This window comes from Struthio camelus, chromosome 5 (assembly GCF_040807025.1).
Source record: "Struthio camelus isolate bStrCam1 chromosome 5, bStrCam1.hap1, whole genome shotgun sequence".
NCBI classification, from domain to species: domain Eukaryota; kingdom Metazoa; phylum Chordata; class Aves; order Struthioniformes; family Struthionidae; genus Struthio; species Struthio camelus.
The window spans coordinates 27,038,125-27,062,941 of NC_090946.1; the positions used below are offsets into that span (position 1 = coordinate 27,038,125).

Below are 24,817 nucleotides of genomic sequence, written 5' to 3' on the forward strand. Positions count from 1 at the left end.
TTCCTGCATGCCAGTGCAGGGCAGTTACTCTGGAAAAAACCTGTACTACTTCCTTTTTCATACATGGTAATCTTTATTTAAAAACAAGCCAAAAATTAAAGAGGAAAAACAAAGGGATATGGTGAATTAATGATAAAGCTGTTTGTTTTCGTTTACAATACCACACATTTATTTAAAATAAAAATGGTAATAATTATATATTGGCTATAAATAGTAGTTTTACTCTTTTTGAAAGGAATTTACTTCCATGTTTGCAAGTTTTAAAGTTTGTATCTCTTTAAAGATAAACTGAAGACATTTTTATTTTGCAGAAAAAAAATTAAAGAATGGATGAAGACTTTAAGACAAAGGCACTTGACTCTACTCTTCAAAGTCCATCAGAGACATTACTTTCTATTCGACTGTTAGATTTTAAAACAAGTTTGTTGGAGGCAATAGAAGAGCTGCGTATAAGAAGGGTAAATGTGTTTAGATTGTTTTCAGCATTTCTTTGTCTTATTTCTGTCTTCCCTTATGTGATCATAGAAAATCCTGTTCAACTGTGTGTAAATTTCATATAGTATTTTAAATAATCCACCAACCAGGATTGCATTTGAAAACATAGATTTAGGTAGTGTTTGTGTTTGAAATTTCTTTCTGGGCAGCTGAAAGACAGCATGCTTGAGTGGTAACCGTGAATCCGGCTTTCTTAGACTTATCTGCAAAATTATCAGAGTTGATCACCAGGATGTTGTCCAAAAAAAAAAACTGTATTAAAATTTTATACTTTATTGTAGTCATTTCATATCTTTAAGAGTAGCCTTTGATATGAAAAGGAAAGACAGCTAATTCAAGTCATTGCCAACTCGATAACAGTCTTTCTCATTTAACAGATATTGATTTCCAAGGAAAGAAGAGTTTTTGACCTGTTTTATTTTTTCTTGTGCTTTTCTGAATAACAGAAGAGAGCAAAGAGCTAATTGCTACTCTGTTAGGCTAGAGCCCTAGAATACTAAATATATGAGTTTTGGGCATTTAAAAACAGAATCACAATGAGGTACTAAGGTAAAATTGTTTCTGCATAGTTAAAGGCAGTTATTTTTTCTGTGGTTAATTTTTCAGTTGTATGTATGTATACATTTGATTTTATTTTTCTCTTAAGAGTTTCTGAGCCATTATATTTTTGAAAGGCAGAAAGACATACTTTAGGTATTTGATGAATTTGACCTGTTCAAAAGATGTGTGTTATTACTTTAAAAACTTTAGCATTAATGACATGCTTGATTTATGCTTATTTTGATCTAAGTTAAATGCTATAATCCTCTCTTTAAAAACCATAAACAAAAGAATGACTGCTGTAAAATATCCAAGATAAAAAGCCACCCGATACTATTTTTCTGATGCAGTAGTACTGAAAGTTACCAAGGTCTATTCACTAGACTCTGTTACAATGGTAGTGTTTAGTCTGGTCTAACTATTTTTATATTAAAAAGTAAAATCTGAAGGATTCTACTTACCTATATTCTTAGACCAAACTTTTCCATAGGAGGTCTGTTAGCCAAACTCCTTTTTAACCTGGTTTTGCATTTTTGATATGTTTGGTCAAAGCCTAAAATGTTTGAATTCGTGGAGAGTGCCTTCAAATTTCATCTTCTGTAATTTTTTATTTTTGTTTGTCTGTTTTGTCTACTGTACTACAAGAGCAAGTGACTGTGGTTTTGTACAGGCTTCCTCAGGAGGATAAGCCATTTTTTGGCTAAAGATGTTTTTAATTTCAAAGTGAATGCTAATGTCTCGAGCCAGAAGTCAATTCCCATCCGTAAGATCTGTCCCTCGGTTTTTAAAACACTTATGCCTTCATTTATCCCGCAAAATATTTATGTCTTTGTAATTGCAAATTTAAGTCCAAAGAAGTCAAATATTTTACAGCTCGTCAGTTTGAAAGCTTACAATATCCCTGCATGTGTTTTTTGTATTTGCTGTGCCAATCAGTTCAGGGCTACTTCTTTAGTACTAAAGTCTGAAAATTTGAATATAAAACATTAATAATTTTGATTAAGAGTATGGCCACATGTAGTCCCATTCCTTTTTTAAGTAGAACTCTGGATGTTTTTGCTTGAAAATTGTGGTACAAAATCCTTTCCTGATTTTAGTTATTAACCTATTGCATATCCAACCACCGCAAGGTTATCTGGTAAATTTACTGTCTGCTCTGAGAAAAAGGTAGTGCATAGATCTCATACTTTAGGAACAGATCAAAAAATAGTGCCAGCTTAGAGGATTATAGCACTTGCCTTCTGCTGAGGTAGTTTTTCCATGGACGAGAATGAAACAGACCAGCTTAAATCATGTTATCCACTAAATAGGAAAGTGAAAGGCAGAACAGAAGGTCTGCTGGTTTCTCACTTCTTTTGCCGTTTCCTTTCCAAGTGGCTCACGAGGCTCATAGTAGTTTGATAGTCCAATGGAGGCAGGATAGCGAAGTGTAATGAATTTTACTCTCCATTTTGTCTTTGACCTGTGGCTTTACCTTAGATGAAATATTTTACCTTGTACGAAAAGCCAGAATTTTGTAAGCTAGGGCTGTACTGACTTGCAGTTATTGACAGGTTTCATACTTCAATATATTTTAATGTACTGTATAACAGAATTCTATTGCTTGAGCCGAAGGAGTGTGGTGAAGTAGCAGGTTGTATGAGAATCAGTCACTAGAGAGGGAAGTGAGATGTTTTGATTTGTCAGGGGAATTCATATCTGTGCTCACCGCACAGGAGTGTGGGCATCTCACACCTTCGGGGATCAATTTCATGTAGTGCAAAGGAATGTGCTAGATGCTCCTACGGTTTTGCTCCAGTAGGTCTCATTTTGTTCCTATTGACTCTGCTCTCCCTCCCTGTACCTAATGCTCCTTTTCCCTATTTTTCCTTTCCTTGTTTTTTTGCCTGTGTTCTGTTGTGCCTTCTTCTGTTCTTATGTAACTTAGACCTCTCTTTTGTACTTAATTTTATGCTGGATAACAAAATGATCAGTGAGGAGTCACAGAGAAAGAAAATACAAAAAGTTCTTTTTTGTTGTTTTTTTCCCCCCTCTTCATAAAAAAAGACAAATCCTGAAACCTGTAGCCTGTTGTCATGATGCAGATATTTTGGCGCTCACAACGCGTTATCTTGAGCTTTTTTCCAGTAGCTGACTGCAGAAGCTCTAGTTCACCCTTGTTCTGCTGAGCTATATGTGTTCTTCCTTTCAGCTAGATTTGCACAAATTTGTTGCAATTCCTTTTATTTTACCTTTGTTATGGCTTTGGCTCTTGTAACATGACTTCATTAGCACATTGGCCTTTTTCCAGGTTTTCTTAGGGGGAGGACGTGTATGAGCTCTGCTCATCCTTAATTACTTTCCTGCATTCCTAGAATGCACTTCTGCTTTCTGACAACCTGTGAAGAGGTTTGCACTGCCCAGTGTTGCACCATGCAACGATACCAGAGTTAGCACAAATGTGCCAGTGCCAGAATGGAAAAGATGTATGTAGTTGTGCTAGCAGAGCTACCTCTTCTAATTAGCTGTGCTACACCGATAACGTGGGCAAGTTGAGTTGAAATTTGAAGATTTGTATTTGGAAGTATCACTTATGTCCAAAAGAAAAAGTGATATTTGAGGTATTAAGTAAAGAAAGTTGATGAAACCATGAACTTACTTACCAAGAGGAGCAAAGCAGGATTACCCTTGAGCTCTTACAGGTATTAAAACATTGGTAGACTTGCCAATTATGCTCATAATGGTCATATTGGTTATGGTATATCTAGAATGAAAATAACAGAAGTGTTATGATAGGGCAAAAACTAAACCTTACTGGAGGGATGTTGTGCAGAAGAAGAACCATCTTCAGATGCGTGGAATAGCAGTAAAATTAAGAGTGGTAGAAATTTGGCAAAAAGGAATCAGAGGCACCTGCAGTAGATATATGAGCAGTCCAAGGGACAGGATAATCCTCAGTGAACAAAAATGTGGATTTGAAACTTTCTCTGTGTGTATTTTTGTTTGTTTTTAATTTAGTGAGAAAAGAGCTTGGTTTTAAGGCATCTCCAAGCTGTTGTATGGGATGAGGATAGAATCATGAAAGAAAGATATCTTTCAAATTTTACATTTTGAAGTTGGTATTAATGAGAGGGACAATCACTTTTGTAAAAGTGAAGTAAGGCAAAAACATTTTATAGAATGGAAGAGGATGCTAGGGGAATTAAAGATTTTGGTGAGGTTTATTACAAGAAAATTCTGAGAGCTAACAAATAATAAGCATAGTGACAAGCTTAATTTCATTTTCTTAAGTTATGGAATAAGAAGAAAAGTTAATGGGGGGGGGAAGAAGCAATGATAAAATAACATAGGATAGAAAGGTTACTTTTAGCTTTTTGCCTAGAAGCTGACAAATAGGGCACTACTAATGTAGGTACCAGAGAAACAGAACAAGAAGTCTCAGTAGTCTTATAACTGGATTTCTGCCTAAGTATAAATTAGGGTACTCTTTAACAGAATTGTGGAACCAAGAAAAGCTGAAAAAAAAAAAGTATCCTGAAATAAAAGAATAAGCAAACTTCAAGTTCCTCAGTCTCATAATGGAGAGCTGTACAACATTGTTCGTTAAGACAGTAAGCAGTGTGTTAGGTTATAACTTCTGTTTTAGCAAATAATGTGGCTTTTGATTAGGAACAGATTATTTGGAGAGAAAAATATTGTAAGCATCAAATGCAAGCAATTAAAGGAATACATATAGATGATTTTTATTTAAATATAGAACAATTGCAGTCTTGTTGTGGAATTAAAGACGGAGCAATGCAAAGTTTCCAAAGGAAAAAAGGTGGTTGGGATACATTTCTGTTTCTCTGCTTGTGTGAACAAGCAGTTGATAGTATGCTTCTGAATAAGGAATACTTTTGAGAATAAATTCCAAAGACATGGTTATTCAAAGTTTTAATTAACTGTCTTAGGATGTTTTTGGATCTTAATAGCTATCAGGAACTAAAATTAGAATAAAGCTGTTATAACAAATGTTTTCTCTGCCGTTAATGTTTGTCCTGGGAACAAAACTTAAGAATATCCATGAAGTCTACCAAAAGTGGTACTTGATTGTTTAGTTTATGAAGGGTATTCTAATTATACTAGAAGACAATCAGAAACTGAGTTTCTGTGAATGCTATTTGATTGAGCTGCATGAGAAATTGGATGTGCAATTTCGTAGGAGGTAGATTATGAGTTTGAAAAAAGATAATAAAAGTACCTAGCAGCAGTTTTGGCTGCTTGGACATGAGCCAGCTGTACTCTGTTCCTAAATCTGTTCAGGGTCAAGAATCGAGGGGGCTTGACCAATCCACAGCCCGTCTTGTAAAACTACAGCCTGAAGCAAACACTTTAAAGAAGGCTTGACACTTTCTAAAGGTTATAACGAGTAAATAAACCATCAAATTACTCCTCTTTTATTGTTATGGTAGTCTTTTTATAAAAACACTTAAATTCATGTAGTCCTAAGGCATCTAATAAAAAATAAACACTCTTAAGGTTTTGTATTCTTTGATAACTCATCAAAGTTGTGTATAATATTATGCTCGTAAGTATAACAACATTTTTGTCTTATTAAACAGCTGTAGGAACTTTAAAAAAAATGCTTCACACAACTTTTAAAAGCTTTCAGTTCAAAATAGGTGAACTATAAATGTCCTTTGAAAGAAGTAAAAATGATGGATAAGGCTTATAATTGTTAGTCATTTCACAAGAGAACATTTTTAATCATATAATTGTCATTCTTACTTTGAGTATTTATTACGTTTACTGTTTTTCTCAGTAGTAGTTACATATATACACGTTTTTTGATAGCTTCCAGATTTTCCTTTAGGATTCGGGATACAAGTAGATTTGGGAGTAAATTGGAGGAGTGTTGTTCACTTGGTTCTTATCCTCTTTAGTGTTTAAAGCAAAGAGTTCATTAAAAATTGAATTAAATGCAGTTTTCAAACTATTATATTATTGTATTTATTTAGTTAAACGTAAAGTATTTGGCATAGATATGGCAATTACTAATTATAATTGAGTCTTAAATTTTAATGTGCTATTTCTTGGAATAATATCAAAATTTTAAACTAAATACATGCCCAGATGTATTTTTAGGTATGTTATTTTTCAGTGTTCTCATTCAGATTTAAAATTCTTACCTACACATTTTAAAATTGAAATGGTGTGCATGTTTGATTATGAATTGTCTGCCTGTTCCATTTTTTAAATAAATTATTTTGGTTTTAAAATAACTTCCTTCGTATATGCACTAAAGACTTTTGGTTGCATTTAGGTAACTGTTGTGTTTAGGTAAGCCTAGTCCATTTGAATGGCAGTTTTGAATTTGAAGTTGGAGTTTATAACATTAGTATTTGCTATATTGCTCCCCTTTGAAATATTACATTCTTATCTCTTTATTTCATGGTAAGTTGAGTTTGGCTGGATACTTGTTGATCTCCAACAACAATGGAAATCGGTGATATTTTTGCCATTAGTTTTAGTGAAGTCAGAATTGCACTGCATATACTAAGCTTTTTTATATTTGTTATTTTATTCTCATAAGCCGTATTTCTTTTCTGATGTTAGGCTGCTGTTGAAAGTTTGTTGTATAAATACTCTAAACCTGTGCTTTTGGCTTAACAAATACACCGAAGTAAGTGATGTTTGTAAAGAAGAGAAGGCTACAATTTTACATATAGAATCTAATGAACTGCAACAACCATAGTGTAATTGGTTTGCGTATTATCAAGATATGTACTTCAAAAAATAGCTGACATCATGAACAAGCTTGTTTTCATGACATGCACTCAATTGTGCAAATACTTCATCTGCTTTGTGGGCAGTTTTACTCCTAATTTATATTGATGTAACTCCATGCTAGAACTCCTGCAGCAGTGTGTTCTTGTTGCTTCTCTTGCACTGGTACAAACTCTTGGGTTCCATGAGGCCACATCTGATCCAGGGGATAACTGGCTCCCTTCTCCCTGCTTAGTTGTTCACTGGATCGAAATCCTGCTTTCGTCTATCAAATAGCCTTACATATGATAGTGTCTGCATAAGGAAGTGATAGAAACATGTAGCCTGGAGTTAGGGAAGAATACAACTACAGTGCATTTTTTTGATTAGTTAAGGAATAATTTTCATGGCCTATTTAAGGGTGAGGTTTTATGATCTGCGCTGCTTACAAATTTCTACAAGACTTTTGCTAATAATGCATCATTTTAATCACACTTGTTTCTTAATGGCATGAATTACTGTTAAACTATTATAAGAAACTGTTAGTCAGAATAATTTGTTTTTGTCATCTCTAGGGAACTTAGGGGGATATATTTTCATTCAGTACTTTTAGGTTAAGTATGGGAAAACAAAGACATTGCAACTCCAAAGTGCTATTTTTTAAGGCAGAATTGGGGCACGTTGTTATCTTTTTCATTTTTTTAACTTCTTTTTTTTTTACTAAGGCATATGAAATCTTTGGGTCTCCAGCTATATCGTGTTGGCACATATCAGAGAAACAAAAGCTAAAGAACTTTTTGCTAGTTCTTTGTGGGTCAAATTTTAATGTTAAATGTATGTTCACTATTTTATATTTAAAGGTTACATGAGTTTTGAGGCATATTTTTAGGTCCAGCAGGCAATTTTTGAAATACTTAGGAGCACCCTCATGTGGACAGACGTGTTATTTCTGTCCACACATGTACCTCTAAACTTCCTGTTAATCAAGGAAGTCATTTTTGACCCTAAAATGTGTAAACAATATCACTATTAAAAACTTGTTTTAAATCCCTTTGGGACATACTTTGCCATTTCATTTCTGCTGAGAGTGCAGTGTTTCTATGGATAGTACAGCGGGACTATGAATGAAATGTTACGCTAGGTGTAAAAGGGTTAGAAAACTTTAAAACAGACTTGTACTGGTTGTAGCATTGTAAATATCTTTGTATTAAAAACCTGGAACCCTCTATTTGTACTGGGTTTAGGAAAGAATTTTCATTTCTTAAAGATGCAGCATGCTTCATTCTTTGCAGCCAACCATTTGTATTATCTGCTTCACTAGAAGGAGGAAGAGCCTCAGTTTGTTCTTTTCCTTACTGTTTCAGAAAATTTATTAATTTATCCAAAGGTGATTTTTCATGGTAAGTAATAGTAGTTTAATTATTGTCAGTCAGCAGAGATTTGCTTAACACTTATCAAGAGAATAATTTGTTTAAGGCCTGCTTTTAATTTTGCACTAGAGCTGTCCCTAAATCCCTTTTTTGTTTGTTTTTCGTTGGTTGGTTTTGTTTGTTCGTTTGAGCTGTCTTTGTTTCCGTGAGGACTACAGCCATTTTTTTTGCGGTAGTCTGGGCTGTTGAAGTGTAGGTCATTTCATGAGCACTGTTTTTCATCAATTTAGAATGCAGATTTTGGATTGTAATGGGGAAGATGAACTCAAACAAGCATAGTGCTGCACAAAATATATCAAAATTCAGTAATTCAGAACATGTTTCAAGTTTTCGGAGTACTCTCTCACCTCACACAGTCAGTTTGACCATTGCTGGAATGTATCGCACTGAAGTCCTCAATAAGTGCTACTGGTGCACTTGTTCATCAGAGAGAAGGCAATCTTAACCTTAATGTAGTCACTTGTTCAAGGTAGCAATCTGTGTGGCTGAGAGAAGGCATGAAATTAGCCTTTTTAAGTGCAGAGCAACATATTAATGTAGCTCTTTGGGTCTTTAAAGGATATTAATTGTTTTGAGTGTATGCAATAACAGGACAGCAGCGAGTTGCTTATCACAACATAAATCAAAAGCCTAAATACTGTTCTTGAGAGAAGTCATAATTCTCTGGTAGGAGAACTTATTTTGCTTGGAGTATTGTATTTGTAAAATAAGGCCAATACTCATAAAAATTTGACTCTAAAGGGTAGCTGATTCCAAGTAGGAACATTTTACTTTAATACCAGAACGTTTCAGAAAAATTCCCCTGAATTATTAGTAACCTTGATTATCAGCAGACAGGTTTCTTTTATTATCACAGTAGCAGTTTGATTCTTGACAAGATACTCCTGTAAGGATAGGAGCAGTAACAGAGCTCTTCCCAGCTGTTACTAGTCTATTTTCTGGCTTGTGAAGTAAGCTTTAGACTTTCGTAATCTTCTTTTCAGATGGTCTGGTAGCTCACCTTATCAAAACTATGTTGAATTTCCATGACTTCTCTCTAACTTTTTGTTTCCGTATGGTAGGTCGGAAGGCTTCTTGACACAAAAAGTTATGATAAATGTTTCACTTTTTCTTCTAAGTCATAACTGAATAACATTTTTATTATCTCTCACTATTTTTTTAATAAAGGATACTTTTGAAAAACTTTGCAAAGTACGGACATAATAACAGAACCAATTGCTAACAAAAATTTCATGTTGTTTTGGAAGATGTCAAAAAAGAACAGAGATATAATGCTTTGTGAGCTGAATCATTAAGATATCACCAAGATTTTGAATCATTAGCCATGATTATCTGTATCACTGATAAGCAATTGATTCTTGACACACTTCTAGCTTGTTGAATTTATTTTCATCTCAGTATTTTAAGCTGGCTCATCAGAATCTTCAGGCTTTTTTCAGCTGTGAAATTAAGATAAGTCTGCCTGTTCTATTCCCTCTGGCTCCGGTTTTGTTGTAAGATGCAGAAGAGAATACATATGAAAAGGGAACTGTTCCTGTTAATTAAGGTAGCTATAATCCTAGTTCCTAATTTGCTCTCCATGTCAGTCTGTTATTTATTCTGTAAATTTTCTGGTTAGAATGGCAGGTCTGCTGTTTGACCACATATGGAGCCTTTGCTTCCTTTTTGTTGTCCAGTGTATAGGCACATACTTTTCTGTATACTGGACTGTAGAGGAAGAAAAGTATGAAAACGCAAATTTTGTTGGTATTTAATTTGCAGGTACTGGTCTTACATAAATTTATGACTTTTTTTGTTTAACTAGGAGACAGAGATTCATTATGAAGATCAAATAAGTAAAATTGTTGTTGAGAAACAGGAACTCGAATGGCAGAAGGTTGGTAACTTTCCTATGTGATTTTAATATGTTAACTGGTGGAATTTAATTTTAATATAATATTAATATGAATTGTGACCTGATATCCTTTTTATGGTTATTATCATTTTACTAATAAAATGTGATAGAAGCTAGTTTATTGTCTAGACATAAACTTTTGTAATTCTTATATTGATTTTGGTTGCTACCAGAAGTATGCTGAAAACCTGACTAACAAAAAAGCGTAACATCTCAAAATTTGGCATGACTGGAAATCTTTAGTTAGAAGAGATGTAGAACTTGAAGCAATAGGACATTTAATTTGAAATGAGGGGTCTTGAGACTATAATGTGGAGGAGGCTGTACAGCAGCTTGTCTGCACTATGCTTGGCTTTGACAAGGGCTAGTACCAGTACAGTTGTACTAACAACAACTTTGCTTGCAATGTGTTTGAGGGTGAGAATTTTTCTGAATAAATTTACTTTAAGCAGTAAGTTACAGCTAAGGCAGCATAATCTAAACTTAACTTTAAAGTTGTTGACTTTAAATGTTCAGAATTAAGTTTTCAGTAAAATGAATCTAGCATTCTTTTTGGGGTTAGGGCACCTGAGGTTATGCTTTCATAGGAAATCCATTCCTTTCGCTAATACAATCAAACCTATAACCCTGTCATTAGGTCACTAGATAAAAAGCTTTACTCTGTGTTTTACGATCACAAAAAGTAGCTCTATCCTTGATCCTGAGATTTTTAACATCTTTGTAGTAAAGGAAGACTATTTCTTCTTGGAGTTCATCCTGACTATCTTAAATTAATAATCCTAACTGTGTGCTTTTTTTTTTTTCTGATATATATATGCATACAAAAACAGGAGACATCTTATATTTGTAGAAGCAGCAGTGCTTTTAATTTGTAACCCTTTTTGCTTTTCTTAATCTAGCACTGCAGTCTTTCTCCATAATCTGGGTTCAAAAGCGATGATTTCTATTCTTTCTGAGACCTTAACAACAGTTCAATTTATCATTAATAAAAAGATGGGACTTAAAGTCAGTTAGATGAATTGTATCTTTTGACGGACTTTGCATTTAACATTAGCACATGGCAAATCTCATGTAAACAATGAATTGTAGACTTTAGTAACTTCATGTAAGCACATATGCAGAGCTGTGAAACTTGAAAGGAGCAAGCTAAAATGAGTTTCCAGTTCTGGAGAGTCGAGTAAGATGAAAATGCTAGGAAGTGTGACGTTTGAATTGAATTTGTGACCTAATGCTTTCTGAATGCAGAATCACATTGACCTCAACATAGTTCAGTAAGTAAGGAGAAAGTTTCTACCCTTGGATTATAAAAGGTTTCTGTTGTATTCTCCTTCTGAAATCCCTTTCAACCAACATTTCTATGATTTGATATGCATTTTATTTTACCCTAAATCTGGCAAACTAATTTCAAATAAGGACATGACTTAAGCTGAGTCTCTGATTTAATATCATAGTTTTATAGGTAAATTTTTGTCCTCATTTTATGAATATTGTTGCTGCTGTACAAAAATGCTAGAATGAATGGAGAAAATACTCGTTTAAACATAATAAGTATACTCATACTTACTATAACATCACAATATCTAAGGTGATCTTGCTTATAATTTTTAAAAAGTAACTTTGCCCTTCACACCCTCTGATGTACCACACACATACGTACTGTTCACAGGAAATATAACCCGAACCTGAATTTCATTTTTATAATCACATTATTAAATAATCTCATCTGTGAGGCCTGTTAGGAAACCAATAATGTAATGAGTATCTGTAGAAAGTTTCCAGTTGTTTTTGTAAGTAAAATACATCACTAATATATGGTATAAGGAAGACTGATATATTATGAAGCTCTCGCTAATTCTTTTGTCCTGTTACCCATGGCATCAATGACAAAATTACATAAAGGATGACCATCTGTGAAACCAAACTTATATCTGCATAAATTATTATCTAATATTAGGTTATAGGAACTCAAGCCAAAGATGAAATGTCATTTTAATTTAATTAACTGTGGATATCAAACTTATTCCTACAATGTGTCCCACTGAGAATAGTTGATTTGCTGATGCAGCAGTACCATTTCTGACTTTTTAACCTAGTTGGTATGCCTTTTATGCAGTAGAGAACTAGCGTCTCTGAACATAAGTTGTAAGTGAAAACTTCTCTTAGTCTGCAAGATGCTTTTCACATCTTTGAGTATTCGTTTATGTAATACATACTGTTTATTAGAATGTAGATACAACCCCAAACGTTCTGTAACTATCTCATGGTGAATTAATGAGTATGTACTTTAATAGTAAAACAGCTTACCTTCACAGATTCTCTTCTTGTTCATATCAAAAGGTAACAGGATTATTATTTTTAATTCTTTTTTTTTTAATGGAGATGAAAATTAAAATTCTATTTAACTCTTTGAAACTATGTCAGGATACTGTCTTAAGATGGGAATGGGTTTTGGATTGCTTCTGCAGCTTGATGGAATGGATGAGAGTTAGTTTTTTGGGGAGAGAGTTTTTTGGAGAGAGTTAGTTTTTTTTTTTTTGGAGGTCCCAGCGGCAACAAGAGAGATGAGAGAATTGTTACCACATTATGCATTAGAAGAGAAGCTGCTATCAAAAAGATGATTTACCAGTTAACAAATGTCTCTCTTTAGTCTTCAGTCGTAGTTACTTAATCGATTATGTCTTTCTAAAAACACTTAAGAATCTTTTTTTTTCTTAAATACTATCTGTAAGATTTGTTCTACAAATGATATTTAAAAGATATTCCTGTTATTTCCCATGAGCAGGAAGCTCTGCAGCATCAGACAGACACATTGCATCAACAAAACAAAGAAGCTGTGGCAACTTTTAAAAAACAGGTAGCAAAATAAGGGCCCCCAGCTTTGACAAAAATATTTTTAATTATGATGGCATAATAGCAAGCTATCAGATGGTATTAAAATACTTTTCTGATGCATATTAAGTGATAGAATATACAGCTCAAATAAATCGGTAACCCAGTCTTCCTTGGAATCATCTTTTTTACTACTAATTTATAAACACAGAATCCATAGACAGAATTATTGGAGAAGATACTGCCTCTTTTAATCTCTTTTTTTTCTCTCTAAGATAGCATGTCTTCTGCAAGTTCAGATTCATAACCCATGGTAAAAGATCTATCATACAGAAGTTCAATGTTTTAAAGCGTGTTTCAGTCTGTAAAATCAAGGTTGTGTTTTTATCTGTGATATGTAATCAACAAATGGCATGTGTTGGAAGAACTTGTAGAGAGCAGTCATGGGAACTGAAATTGTTCTTGCACGTGATGATGATGGATTTTATTGCTAATGCTACATCAGCAGTCATAATATCACAAAAAAGATTAGCAAGCGATGAGTTTTTCTGTTTGTCTTGAGAAAAGAAAGTAATTTGTGATTTGCAAGATTGCTGTTCCTGTAGATCTGTAGTTATAAAAGAAACGCACTGTGCAGGGTAGCATAACTGTATTGTCTTGTCAAGTTGTATGAATAAAATTAATCCCATGTGTTGTATTAATTTGTTGTTTTGGTTTTCTTATGCTGCTGACAATCAAGTTACAGGCAAAGGTGTTTGCCATGGAAGAAGAAAAGGTACTGTTCGTAACAATTACTTATTATTTGTCATCCAATGAAGCGCATAAGCATACAATAAAGTTATATAGGTTACTGGACATGTTCTAAATATCAACTAAGTATATTATATTTATGCTATTTTTCTTACTTTGGCCTTTGCAAAAGATATTTGTTTATAGACTATAGAATTATAATTACTTGTGAGCTATCATTACTTGTTTGTTTATAACCTATAGAACTTTAGTTAGTTGTGAATTGTCATTTTAAAATCTGCTAATACTAAAATGACTGGAGAATAGTGTTCTGTAATACTTCTATATTGAAGCTTTGCAAAGTTGCACTTTATTTTGGGACATTATGTCACAGCCTTTTTCACATGCTAGTTAACCAGAAATAAAAATTTTAACTGGCTTAATAAAACCAGTTTTTAATAGATCTTTTATTGGTTTAGCTGAGCTAGTTTGCTGAGGAACTTAAACTAAACTGAAGCACAATGTTCTTAAGTCTTCTGAATGTCTCCAGTATGTTTTTTTAACCACCTGAGTTTTTATACCAAGTTGAGCTCCTGCTTCATCCTCTGAATACAGGATTTGCAGAGGCTATAACAGAGCCCTGTTTTGAACAAGTAGTCAAGCCAGTGAATGTCTGCATAGGCATTCTCTTGTTTCACTTAAATTTCCAAATGATTCTTAAGTAAGAGTGGATGGGTATGCTATGTATATAACAATTCACACAGAAATATACAAAACACTTAGATGAAATTGGTTTTTAAAGTATATTGGTGTAAAATATTTTGCTGCATGTATAGCATCTAGCTGAATTCTTTTTAAAATTTTTAAAAATTTGTTGTTATTAAGACATCCAGCTTGTCTATACCAACCTGTGTACGAGTCCCTGATTTGGATTTTCAATGACAGCTATTGATTCAGAATTAAATTTTATATTAATTTTCTTTTTTTTTTTTTAAACCTCTAAATGCTTCCGCTGAATCCAATAATACTTTCAGTACTTTACACCAAAGTAATGGAAGGAAAAAAAAAAACAGTTATGTTTTAGGACAGAATTTGAATGCAAAGAACCATTTTTGCTCTAGTTTACATTATATACGTTTTTCTGACTCATCGTGGTTGTTTCAGGAGTTTGCACAGCCAGTGCTATGTTAGAAACAAAAGGAACACACCAGGAATGGTTGAATGGATTTCAACACCCCCCCCCCCCCGAGTATTCTCTGTTGTCTAGATTCTGCTCTTTATTGTTTTGATTGTTACCTAAGTTTCTTACCTGATCTAATTCCATTGAAGTCTTTCATTTGCTTTCATATATTTTATATATGTAATACATATATCTGTAGGTATGTTTATACACACACACACACACGTACATATACACACTCTCACACATGCACATGCATATGTGTGTGTGTGTATATGTATATACACAAATCTATGTATGTATATATTTAATAATTTTAATGATATCGGAATGCAGGTCAATCTCTTTATGGATTGGAAAAGCTGAGGAGGTTGTTTCCATGAAGGTCCTGCTACAGTAGATAAGAAAATGGATTTACGTGATGCCATTTTTTTGGTTATTTAATATCTTTATTCTAGACTGAAGTAATTTATTAATCCAGCTTTTGTCAGGCCTCTCTCCCAGAAAGGAAAAATCTAAAACTTACGGAGCAGTCATAAGTGCTGAAGATAATCATATTTTCACTTTTCCCTTTATAGCTATACATATGTGCTATCTATATGTGTGCTAAATATATATATGGTGTATGCACTGTATGTATAAGCTATATATGTGCTCTATATGCTATATATAAATGATTTAGCTGAATTCTGAGTTCCACACATGAATCGTCATCTATCATAGCAGGGTGCTGCTTTATTTTCGTAACACTTTGGTGTTAAGTTTTTGTTGTAAATGCCTTCATTTTGTCCAAATCCTGAAGTATCCCTTTTTTTTGAAAGGGAAAATATCAACTTGTTGTAGAAACAAAAGAAAAAGAAATTGATGGACTGAAGGAAACATTAAAGGCGTTACAGGTAAACTATTATTATTGTTAAATAACTTTCCTTGAAATGCAGGTGTTTTGGTTTTGGCTTTTCACTGGTAAGAAAATAGTTGTTTTATAGAGCTCTTAGAGCCTTCTGTTTTCATCTTTCTGGTACACGTGCACCTTATCTACAACACTGAGTTTATGTTCCAGTCTTCAGTGTTGAGAGTAGTTTTAAGTTAACCCTCCAGGTAGAGGGTTCCAAAAGAACTGCAGAGTCAGTAAAAGGCTAAATGAAGTGTGAAATGTGATTGTTTCTTTTCATTGCCATGGTCTTCCTCTTTCTTTGTTTCCTTCTGTGGATTTGAAGACATTTCTCATCTTGCCTGGAAATTCCAGTTTTGGCCTCCTCAACAAAAACAAATATTCTTACGGGGCCTTAAACTCACAATGCAACCTGTGTTTTATATTATTTTCCTTGACTTTGTTTCAGGAGGAGGTGTCTGTATTTTCCACTTAACCTGTATCTTGCAAATGCCTTTTTGCCAGTAAAAGTAAAATTGTGTGGCATAAACCCACAATTTACTCTGGTGGCGCTTGGTGCCAATGTCATCTTGTCACATGACATTGGAGCACCTCTTGTGGCTGATTATGAGTATTTGAAATAAAGGAAAACCTCCAATTTATACTTTTCAAGAATATAAGTAGGGACATAGCTAGTAGTGAGTTTTCTTTTAAAGACTGAGCCAGGTATGTTTGAGACATAAAAGAGAGTAGAACTGTGAAGGCGTACATTCAAAACAGATGAGAACCAGCATTGTAATGTGTTGCCAGATTTCAGATATTGCCAGCTTCTAATCACTTTTTTACCCAAAAGTGAGTGGGATAGTCATTAATTTCAATGAAAACAAAATGGTTATTATTCATTGCACTTTCAGATTGAAAGAAGAATTTTCTGTAAGAAAGATACCATTTGTTTACCTGTTCCACTTTTTTTTTTTTTAACCTGAAAAGACTAAGATTTCCAAATTCGTCATTTGTTATAAGTCAGTTTGGGCTATAGCTTTGACTGTACTACTTTTAATATATTTTTCACCTTACCTTTTTATGGTCAAAAATACTGATACCCATATAGTTTTAATTCTTTATTTTTGGGGGGGATCTCCTTCCATCACAATTAAAATGGAAAAATAAATAGAATTTTATATTAATTACAAATTCTTAGGAGGTGAAATAGACTGAAATTTTCACCTTCGTTTATAAATCGGAAGAAAGATTTATATATCAGAAAAAAGTTGTATAGGCAAAGACAGCAGTATCAATTCATTAAGTAGGATGGATGGATGTCTTGCAGGGGGTGATACCACCACCCTTGATGTCTTGATTTTGCAGTCAACTGACACTCCTACAAACAGTGATCTTTAGTGGCCTGTTACTGCTATCAAGGTGGAAGTCATATTTCACCCTGAGAGATGTAAGATTTTGAAAATGGTGCTGTATGTGGCCACCTAGTATTATTTATGGGAATGTAGAAACCCAGATGTAAGTACTATTAGTAAGTGCAAGCCTTAGACTTACTATGTGCAAGTCTTATAGTATAAGTCTTATAAGTACAATAGCATACACATTTTCCATGAAATGATGATGCTGGAAAGTGAAGACCTATTTCTTGGTTATTATGACTGAATTATTTACAATTTTAATATGAAATTTCCTTTTTACATTTATAACTATTTATAGTCTTCAGGACAGTGAAATCCTATATTTAGAACTTGACATTAAATGTAGATTTTTCATGTTTTCCTACAAACCGATTAGCTTTACATTTGCTTAGATTTGCTCAGATTTCTCGATCTGAATGAATCTCCAAATCAGAGAGACATCATCATTATTGATTTTTTTTTTGATTATTTCATGTTATTTTGGATGTAAAAGGGATAATTTAACTCTGCAGTAACTAAAGAAATGATAACCCTCGTCTGTCTGGTTTTGAACAGCATTTAGGCATGTGCTGGAAGCACTCCATTTAATCAGAGCTTCAGTTACATGAACTGAAGTGTTTTGTAAGATATATATTTATCTGATAAGTGATCTTGTTAAGTATGGACAGATGAGATACAGTTGGAGAAAATCAAAAGTTAACAGTTGCCAAAGGAAGGATGATCTCTAAATGATCTGGAGAAATCTTATTTATTTGTTTCCACTAGAAGGATAGTGATTACAATTGTTGAAGATATTTTGATCTTAATGTTTAGATGGAATTATTGTGTTGCTATAAATGCAATATATTAAAAATAGACTTTGTGATGCTCTATGGGAACTTTAGTTCTTTACATGTTCTTTTCTCTCTGAATAACGGATAAGAAGATCCGTGTTTCTGCAAAATATTTCATTCTTGCTAATATCCTGTTATAATAGATTGCTTACACTTGATATCACACTGTTTGTTTAATCAACTGGTTAACACTGAAGGTGTCCTAGAAGCAGAAGAGATTTCCTCTCATGGCTGGCTTTCTGTGCAATAGCTGCAAGGGTTTTGTTGTTTTGTTCAAACTTTGCCATAGCATAGGTGGTGTATAAAATTCTTCCATGGTTTGCTGAATATAACAAATGGACAGCAAGAGTAGTGAACGATTCCACTGGCCTTTCTTATAATAAGATAAGCTGAAACTGAAAAAAAAAAAAGACTTTAACATTAAATGTTTAATATAGTTCAGTCTTCAAATCTAGGAAATTCTGCTGTGAACAAGGATTGAAGAAGCAGGAAATCACGGTGTGAACCTGTGGGCCCCAAAAAATTGTTTGGAAATGAGGCTAAAATAGATGTGAGCAATTTCTAAATCAGTTCTGTAATCCCTGTCTGAAGAGCCAGATTCCACTTTAAAATAATTGTTCTCTAGACTTCGTTCTTCTAGAAGTAACACTTCCTGTACAAGATTTATGCATAGTGGGTTCCTTGGCCTCTTTTTTTTTTCTGGACAGTCTCTGTATCTCTTGTAGTATTTATAGAAACATTGAAACTGAAGCTCTTGTAATGCTAAGTGTTATGCATGTCAAAATCCTCTGTGACATCAAAGGTGTCCTGCAACATACGTAGTAGAATGAAAAATAACTGTATTAATGACTTCAGATATCAGTCACAATATTAAAGCATGTAAGATGGGTACAAAAAGTCTTCATATCATACCATTCTAATTTACTTCCTAGAAGTTTGTTTTTCAGCAGGGAACACACCTTCTACTCTTCTAGGACTTAAGGGAATACTGCGATTTCTACCGGTATGATATTGTTCATTTTTTTTCAAAGCATCCAGTTTACAGATTGGAGTCAGTTTACACATCATTTTTATGACACATGTCAGGACACACAGATTTATGCCTTTTCAAAGTTCTTGTAGTAACAAATCAGTGTAAAGCTTTTCTACATCATTTAAACATTGAAGTGAAATTATATAAAGTGAATCTAATAAAATAAAGTGTAATCATTAATTGAAAATAGTATTACTTTACTGGATTGGCAATAAACGGAATTAAATCTTAGATACCAAAAGAATGGTGTTTTTTCTCTTTAGAAAAGTGTAACTACAATTTAATTAATAGCTCTTTTTGGTTTAACAGATTTCGAAATACGCTTTACAAAAGAAGTTGAATGAAATGGTAAGAAATTAATAAATAAAGAACAGATTTTATGGCAATAGAATATCACCTTAAAGTATAATGCAAATGCTAACCAACTGTAATGCTTAAATGATGAGTGATAATTACAAATAACCAAAAGAGGTGACATCTCTTCTGAATCTTAAAAAAAAAAAAAAAAAACAAAAAACCATACACACACACTCTTTTTTTTTGTTTTTTATATTCTGATAGCTGCTGTTTATCACGTAGATTTTTTTTCTCCCTAAATTAAAATAGTTCTCAATTGGTACATCTGTACATTGGTACATTTGGTACATTAATAGTATAGAATGTGATATGAATAATGGAATTACATTACCCTTACGCTTATAGGATCTAGCATATTCATCCTTAAGAAGTAGCAGAGCAGTCTAAGGGGGATTTTTGTTTTTGTTTTATTTTTAAGAAAAACTGATAATATTTTCTTTTCACTCTTTTCCCCTCATCTTTTCAGAATTACTTCTTAACATCAGTTCCCCTGAATATTTAGATTTCATCCGGTACAGCTTACTCCCTTTGACACTGAGAATAAATTTATGCAGAGTGACAGCTTAGTTACTCTGAACCCTGTTGTATGTTTTAGGAAGTGAAAGAGTGAGCTGCAGAAACATTGCTAAGCTTGACTGAATAAATGCTGTGAAAATTCTGCTGCTGCTCAACTGGAAAGAATAAAGATAATATTGTCAGACCATTATAAACTGAGATTTTAATTAAGAAGCTCAAAAAACTAGGGTCCAGTTTAGCTTTAAGTACCATGACATTTGTACTGAAAGTCATCTTCAACGCTACAGTGGTTTTACACAAAATATGGTGAAATTGAATAATGTGCCCTCTGACCTGGGAGATAAGGCTACAAGTTAAAGATCAAAGGCAACATAAAATGTATTTTGTCCTACTTCACTTTTAACTTGCATTTATTCTTAAAATACATCTAATCTAAAACATATTTAAAATAAACAAAATTATTGAACTTGTATTATTTCACATACTACCTTTTATTAATAAAACTTACAAGTTCAGTTTTCCATATGAAAGACAATATTTAAATCAACATCTTTTATATAAACTAGAAATACATCTGTGCTGCTTACCCAAATATTTTGCTTTCATATGTTTATAAATAAATTTGTAAATAATTGAGTACTTGAATATTTTGAAAACATTAGAGTACTGTGATTTTGATACACAATATGATTATTAAAAATGTTGTTGAGTGGGGACACCATATTAGAAATCCTCTTTTGAATGTAGCACTACTAAACGTAATACCTATGGCATGGCCAAATTTATACTGGATGCTCTGATTTGAGATGATGAAGACAAAAGAATGAAGTAAATAGAAGTTAATTCTTTCCTTCAGCCTTATGCAGAAGCAGGTTAATACAGTTTTAGACTGGGTCAAATTCGACCAACTTTATTCCTTGAGTATCTGCACTGAGATAAAAGGTAAGTTTTAGAGATCAAAGTAGTTTCCAATTAAGTATTAGTAGCCAGTGTAGTTTCTTAGTTATCACAAATGGCTAAATATTCAAAAGTAAAATGGAGGAAATTCCAATTCGTTCATTTATTTGAGACCTATTTCTGTTTCAGTTTTAAGCTTGTTAGCGAGAAATTAGATTGTGCTCCAGCTAGTATCTTGAGCAAGCAGAGGTGCCGTTTAGTTTGTCTTTGGTACCTTAGAAACCCTGCTAGTCAGAAAAGCAGCTTTGTATCTGCTGAGGAATTGAGCATGCCCTATTGATGTAGCACTTTATTGTGGTTTTGTTAATTTCATTCTGTTCTTTGAATCTAGCACACACAATGTTCATATATTGCATATGCCCCATATTTTAGCCATCTATCCACTCAAGTTTTTGTGAAAACCATAGTGTTAGCATCATTCATATGATGAAAATATGCTAGAATTCTGAAATAGGGGAAATTTTTGGTTTATATTGAAAAACTGTACAACGACAAAGGAATGAAGGACTTCTTGTTCTTCCATTTTTTTCTCTTGTTTCCACAATGAAAGTATTGATTACTATATGCGGTATAATTGCTTTGCACTGGACAGCATATGGATTCCAATTCTTATGCAGTCAGGAGGCTACAGGATGATTATTACCAAGCTGGTTGTCCAGGCAGGATAGAATTGAAAGTGGCTTCTGTGTTGTCTCCCTCTCTTGCTGCTGAAGTAAAGGAATAACTGGAGGAAGAGAGTCTTGGTCAGATCTTTATTTCCTCCTTCACTGGTTTCCTGGGAGCTGATACCGTGTAGAGTGCTCAGGGGCTTTCTGAAAGTATAAATGAAATTTGATACAAAGTAGAAAAGAAATAAAAGTAAATTTTTCATCTATTCATGCATTCCACTGTAACCTGCAATTGTCTGATCCTGGGCATGTCTGAGAAAATGAGCATTTAGAGTTATTTCTGTTCTCCACTACATTTCTGCTTGCAGCACCTAAACCTTAAACACGCATCATGGTGCTAAAGCGTCAGAACCAAGAATAAGACTAAGGCTGGTGCTGAATGTTTTAGAGACCGAATCTTGGATGCGGTCCAAAAGAGCAAATTTGAAGTGTAAATTCTCTGTATAGTCAGTAGGGAGACATTGGTATCTACAAGGTAGTCATTCAGAGCATCTGTATTAGTATGATTAAAATAGATTGGGTGAATATCTCTGTGAATGGGTATTAATTAATATAGTTTCGCTTGCTGACTGTGTTTATATTGATAAATGAATTGTTCTTGGGACCTTTTGTTGAAGCTAAAGTCAAGTGACATGAAATGGCCCAGGTGCATTAAAATCTATTCCTCTTCAAAAGAGGGAAGCTGCATTTAAATGTGCTAGATCATTCCTGGTAGTAAGTCTCCTGAACTGTGTCCAGAAACTGTTTATAGGAGTGCTAGTTGGCCTAGGCCAGAATATGCCAAGGGCATTCGAATAAGGAATAAAGACATTTTCTGAGAGATTCCTTGCCATTCCTTCCACCATTTAGTTTCATAAAATAAATGTATCTAACAAATGAAACGAAAAATGAATCCATCTAAAGGGTTATGTCATTTTAAAAGTTGATTTGTTCTTAATAATCTAAGATAGGAATGTTATTTTCATTTCCTTTTCTTGTATTTTCCTATTTTCCTTTTCCAGACTTTGCCTGTAATTATTCTATGCTGTGTAACAATACAGTGTGAACGAAGTGGTGCAGTATAAATTAAAAGTAATGATTTTGAGGGAAAAAATGGTGAGAACTGTTAGAACTAGTATGGAAACAGTTCTCCTGATTTGAAAATTTACTGTTGGTAGCTCTGTGCATAACTTTCATATGATCTTGCCTCAGGTCCCCATGTTGTAACAACTCCTTTGTTTCTCTGATGCTTTCACCTCCCAGTTACCACCTTCTGTTTTGCTGCATAACTCCAACTAGTGACTCAATTTCCAGAATATTTTTCAGATATGAGCAATTCCTTCTTTGCCTTCTTCCAGTCACCTAACTGACCCTGAACTATTTCCCTGATCTAGTTCCACCAAGAAATCATTGTGCGTCAACAAACCATATGGCCACAATCAGTTCCACTCCCCATCCCAGCTTATCTTTATTACTGGTGAAGGGCAGTGCAATAATTCCTCTTCTTGCAGTATCAGACAGTAGGATGCAGAAGCAAGATTCTGTGGGTCTTGCTCCAACTCCAGGGTCATACCCTCCCTATCCTGCAGTATCTCCTGATGTTTCTTTGTGTTCTATGAAAGAATGTTTTAAGACCTTTATACTGTGAGCAGAAGATTCATATGCTCAGGAGGGATGTCAGAAGGCAAACCAAACTGCGTTTATTTTACTGCGCACTAAGCCTGGAGTATGGCTTGCCATCACAAATTATGTTTAGGCAAGAGGTAATCTCTAGCCACTGTTAAGAGAACTTTTGAGGCTATATCAAGCCAATTCCCTTTCTCATTGGAAAGAGCCCTGGGAAAAGACAAAGCATACTTCCACTCTTCTAGTGAGAAGGAGGGAGGGACACCGGTGTGCTTACTTAAGAAAGAAATTGGAAGAACACTAAGAAAAATGCATATAGAAGTGCAAAAACTCAGATTTTGCCCCTATTTGCCTCAAGTCTCATGTTAGTGACACTTGCTTGTTTGTCCATCTCTAGAAAAAATGCACCTGAATGACTGTCAGGACAAAGTGAAATATTGCAAATTTTCCATTTTTTGCTATAAAAAGCACGTCCTAGCAATAGTTAAGCACAGTTCTTCAACAGTTTACATACGATTAGGAAAAAGAGAAAGTATATGAAAATTCATTGCCTACATTCCTAGCAGTGATTCTGTAAGTAGTGGTGTTTCTTTACTAGTGCTTCCATTATGACTTTCCATTTGCTGTAATGTGTTTAATTTCATACCTTATAAAACATGAGAAATTTGTATTGTATATCCTGTTTTGCTAGTCTTATGTTGGTCATTTCTTTTGATTACTGTGAGCTTTTATTATCCTCTGTGCTTGGACATGTATTGCATTTGTTACTGTATGAGAAGGGAGCCTTAGAGAAGCTAAACTGGGCCAGATTCATCCTTGTGTAACTGTTGAATTTGCACACAGAAATCAGTTTGGCCCAATTCATTTTAATTGTTCTGTTACTCTACTGAAGATTAGAAATAGATTAGATGTCTAAATAAATGGGTATCTTTTCTGAGGAATTAATTTAACCACTCTCTTTAAAGGAAATCAGTTTAAAAGTTGTCCAAATAGTACATACAAAGCTGTCACAAAAAATTCAATATAAAGAGGAACACAAAAGGAACTTGGTGTATAGGAAAGAAAGGATAACAATTTTTTAAAAAATCAGTGGTATATATCACGGAATATAGTTTCATGTGAATATATATATATATATTTAATCACCCCATCACAAAACAATAGAGAGATATTGGTAAAATTAATGAAATATAAATAAATTTTATTTAATTACCCTGTGGTACTCATTGCAACAAAATATTACTTGGGCCAGGAAGTTAATAGAAGTAAAACAAAGTGTTAGATGCTTACAAAGGTAATTACAAAACTAGAAATACATAATCTTAAAAGAGAACTGAATTCATCACATTTCACGTTATTAGAACTGCTTATTGATACTGCTTTGGAAATCATAGTTGTTCGTTAAAAGATTACTTGTATTTTCTGTGAAGCATGTGCTATTAATCTGCATTAGTTTCACTAATTAACTCAAAGTCACAGTTGCTCTTTAGAAGTAGTTGAAGTGCTTCTGTTTTTAGCAAGTATGTTGAAGTTATTTTTTTTAGGTGTCTCAAATATATAGATTCTCTCCTATCTATCCTTACTCTATGTCATTTTTAAAAATCACAAAATAGTTGAGGTTGGCAGGGACCTCTGGCGATGGTCCAGTCCAACCCCCCACTTAAAGCAGGGTCAGTTACAGCAGCTGGCTGAGAGCCGTGTCCAGTTGGGTTTTGCCCATCTCCAAGGATGGAGACAC

At 33.8% G+C, this 24,817-nt stretch overlaps 1 protein-coding gene across 1 annotated transcript in view; it reads left to right on the forward strand.

Moving 5' to 3' along the window:
• The first annotated feature begins 314 nt into the window (after window positions 1–314).
• CCDC73 (coiled-coil domain containing 73) overlaps window positions 315–24,817 on the forward strand; it is a 60,200-nt gene continuing 35,697 nt past the window's right edge. Inside the window, exons 1-6 of the mRNA XM_068945260.1 lie at window positions 315–458; window positions 9,994–10,065; window positions 12,866–12,937; window positions 13,652–13,687; window positions 15,643–15,717; window positions 19,286–19,324. Of these exons, the coding sequence (XP_068801361.1) occupies window positions 327–458; window positions 9,994–10,065; window positions 12,866–12,937; window positions 13,652–13,687; window positions 15,643–15,717; window positions 19,286–19,324 (426 nt within the window). The 5' untranslated portion in view covers window positions 315–326. The remainder of the gene's footprint in view (window positions 459–9,993; window positions 10,066–12,865; window positions 12,938–13,651; window positions 13,688–15,642; window positions 15,718–19,285; window positions 19,325–24,817) is intronic.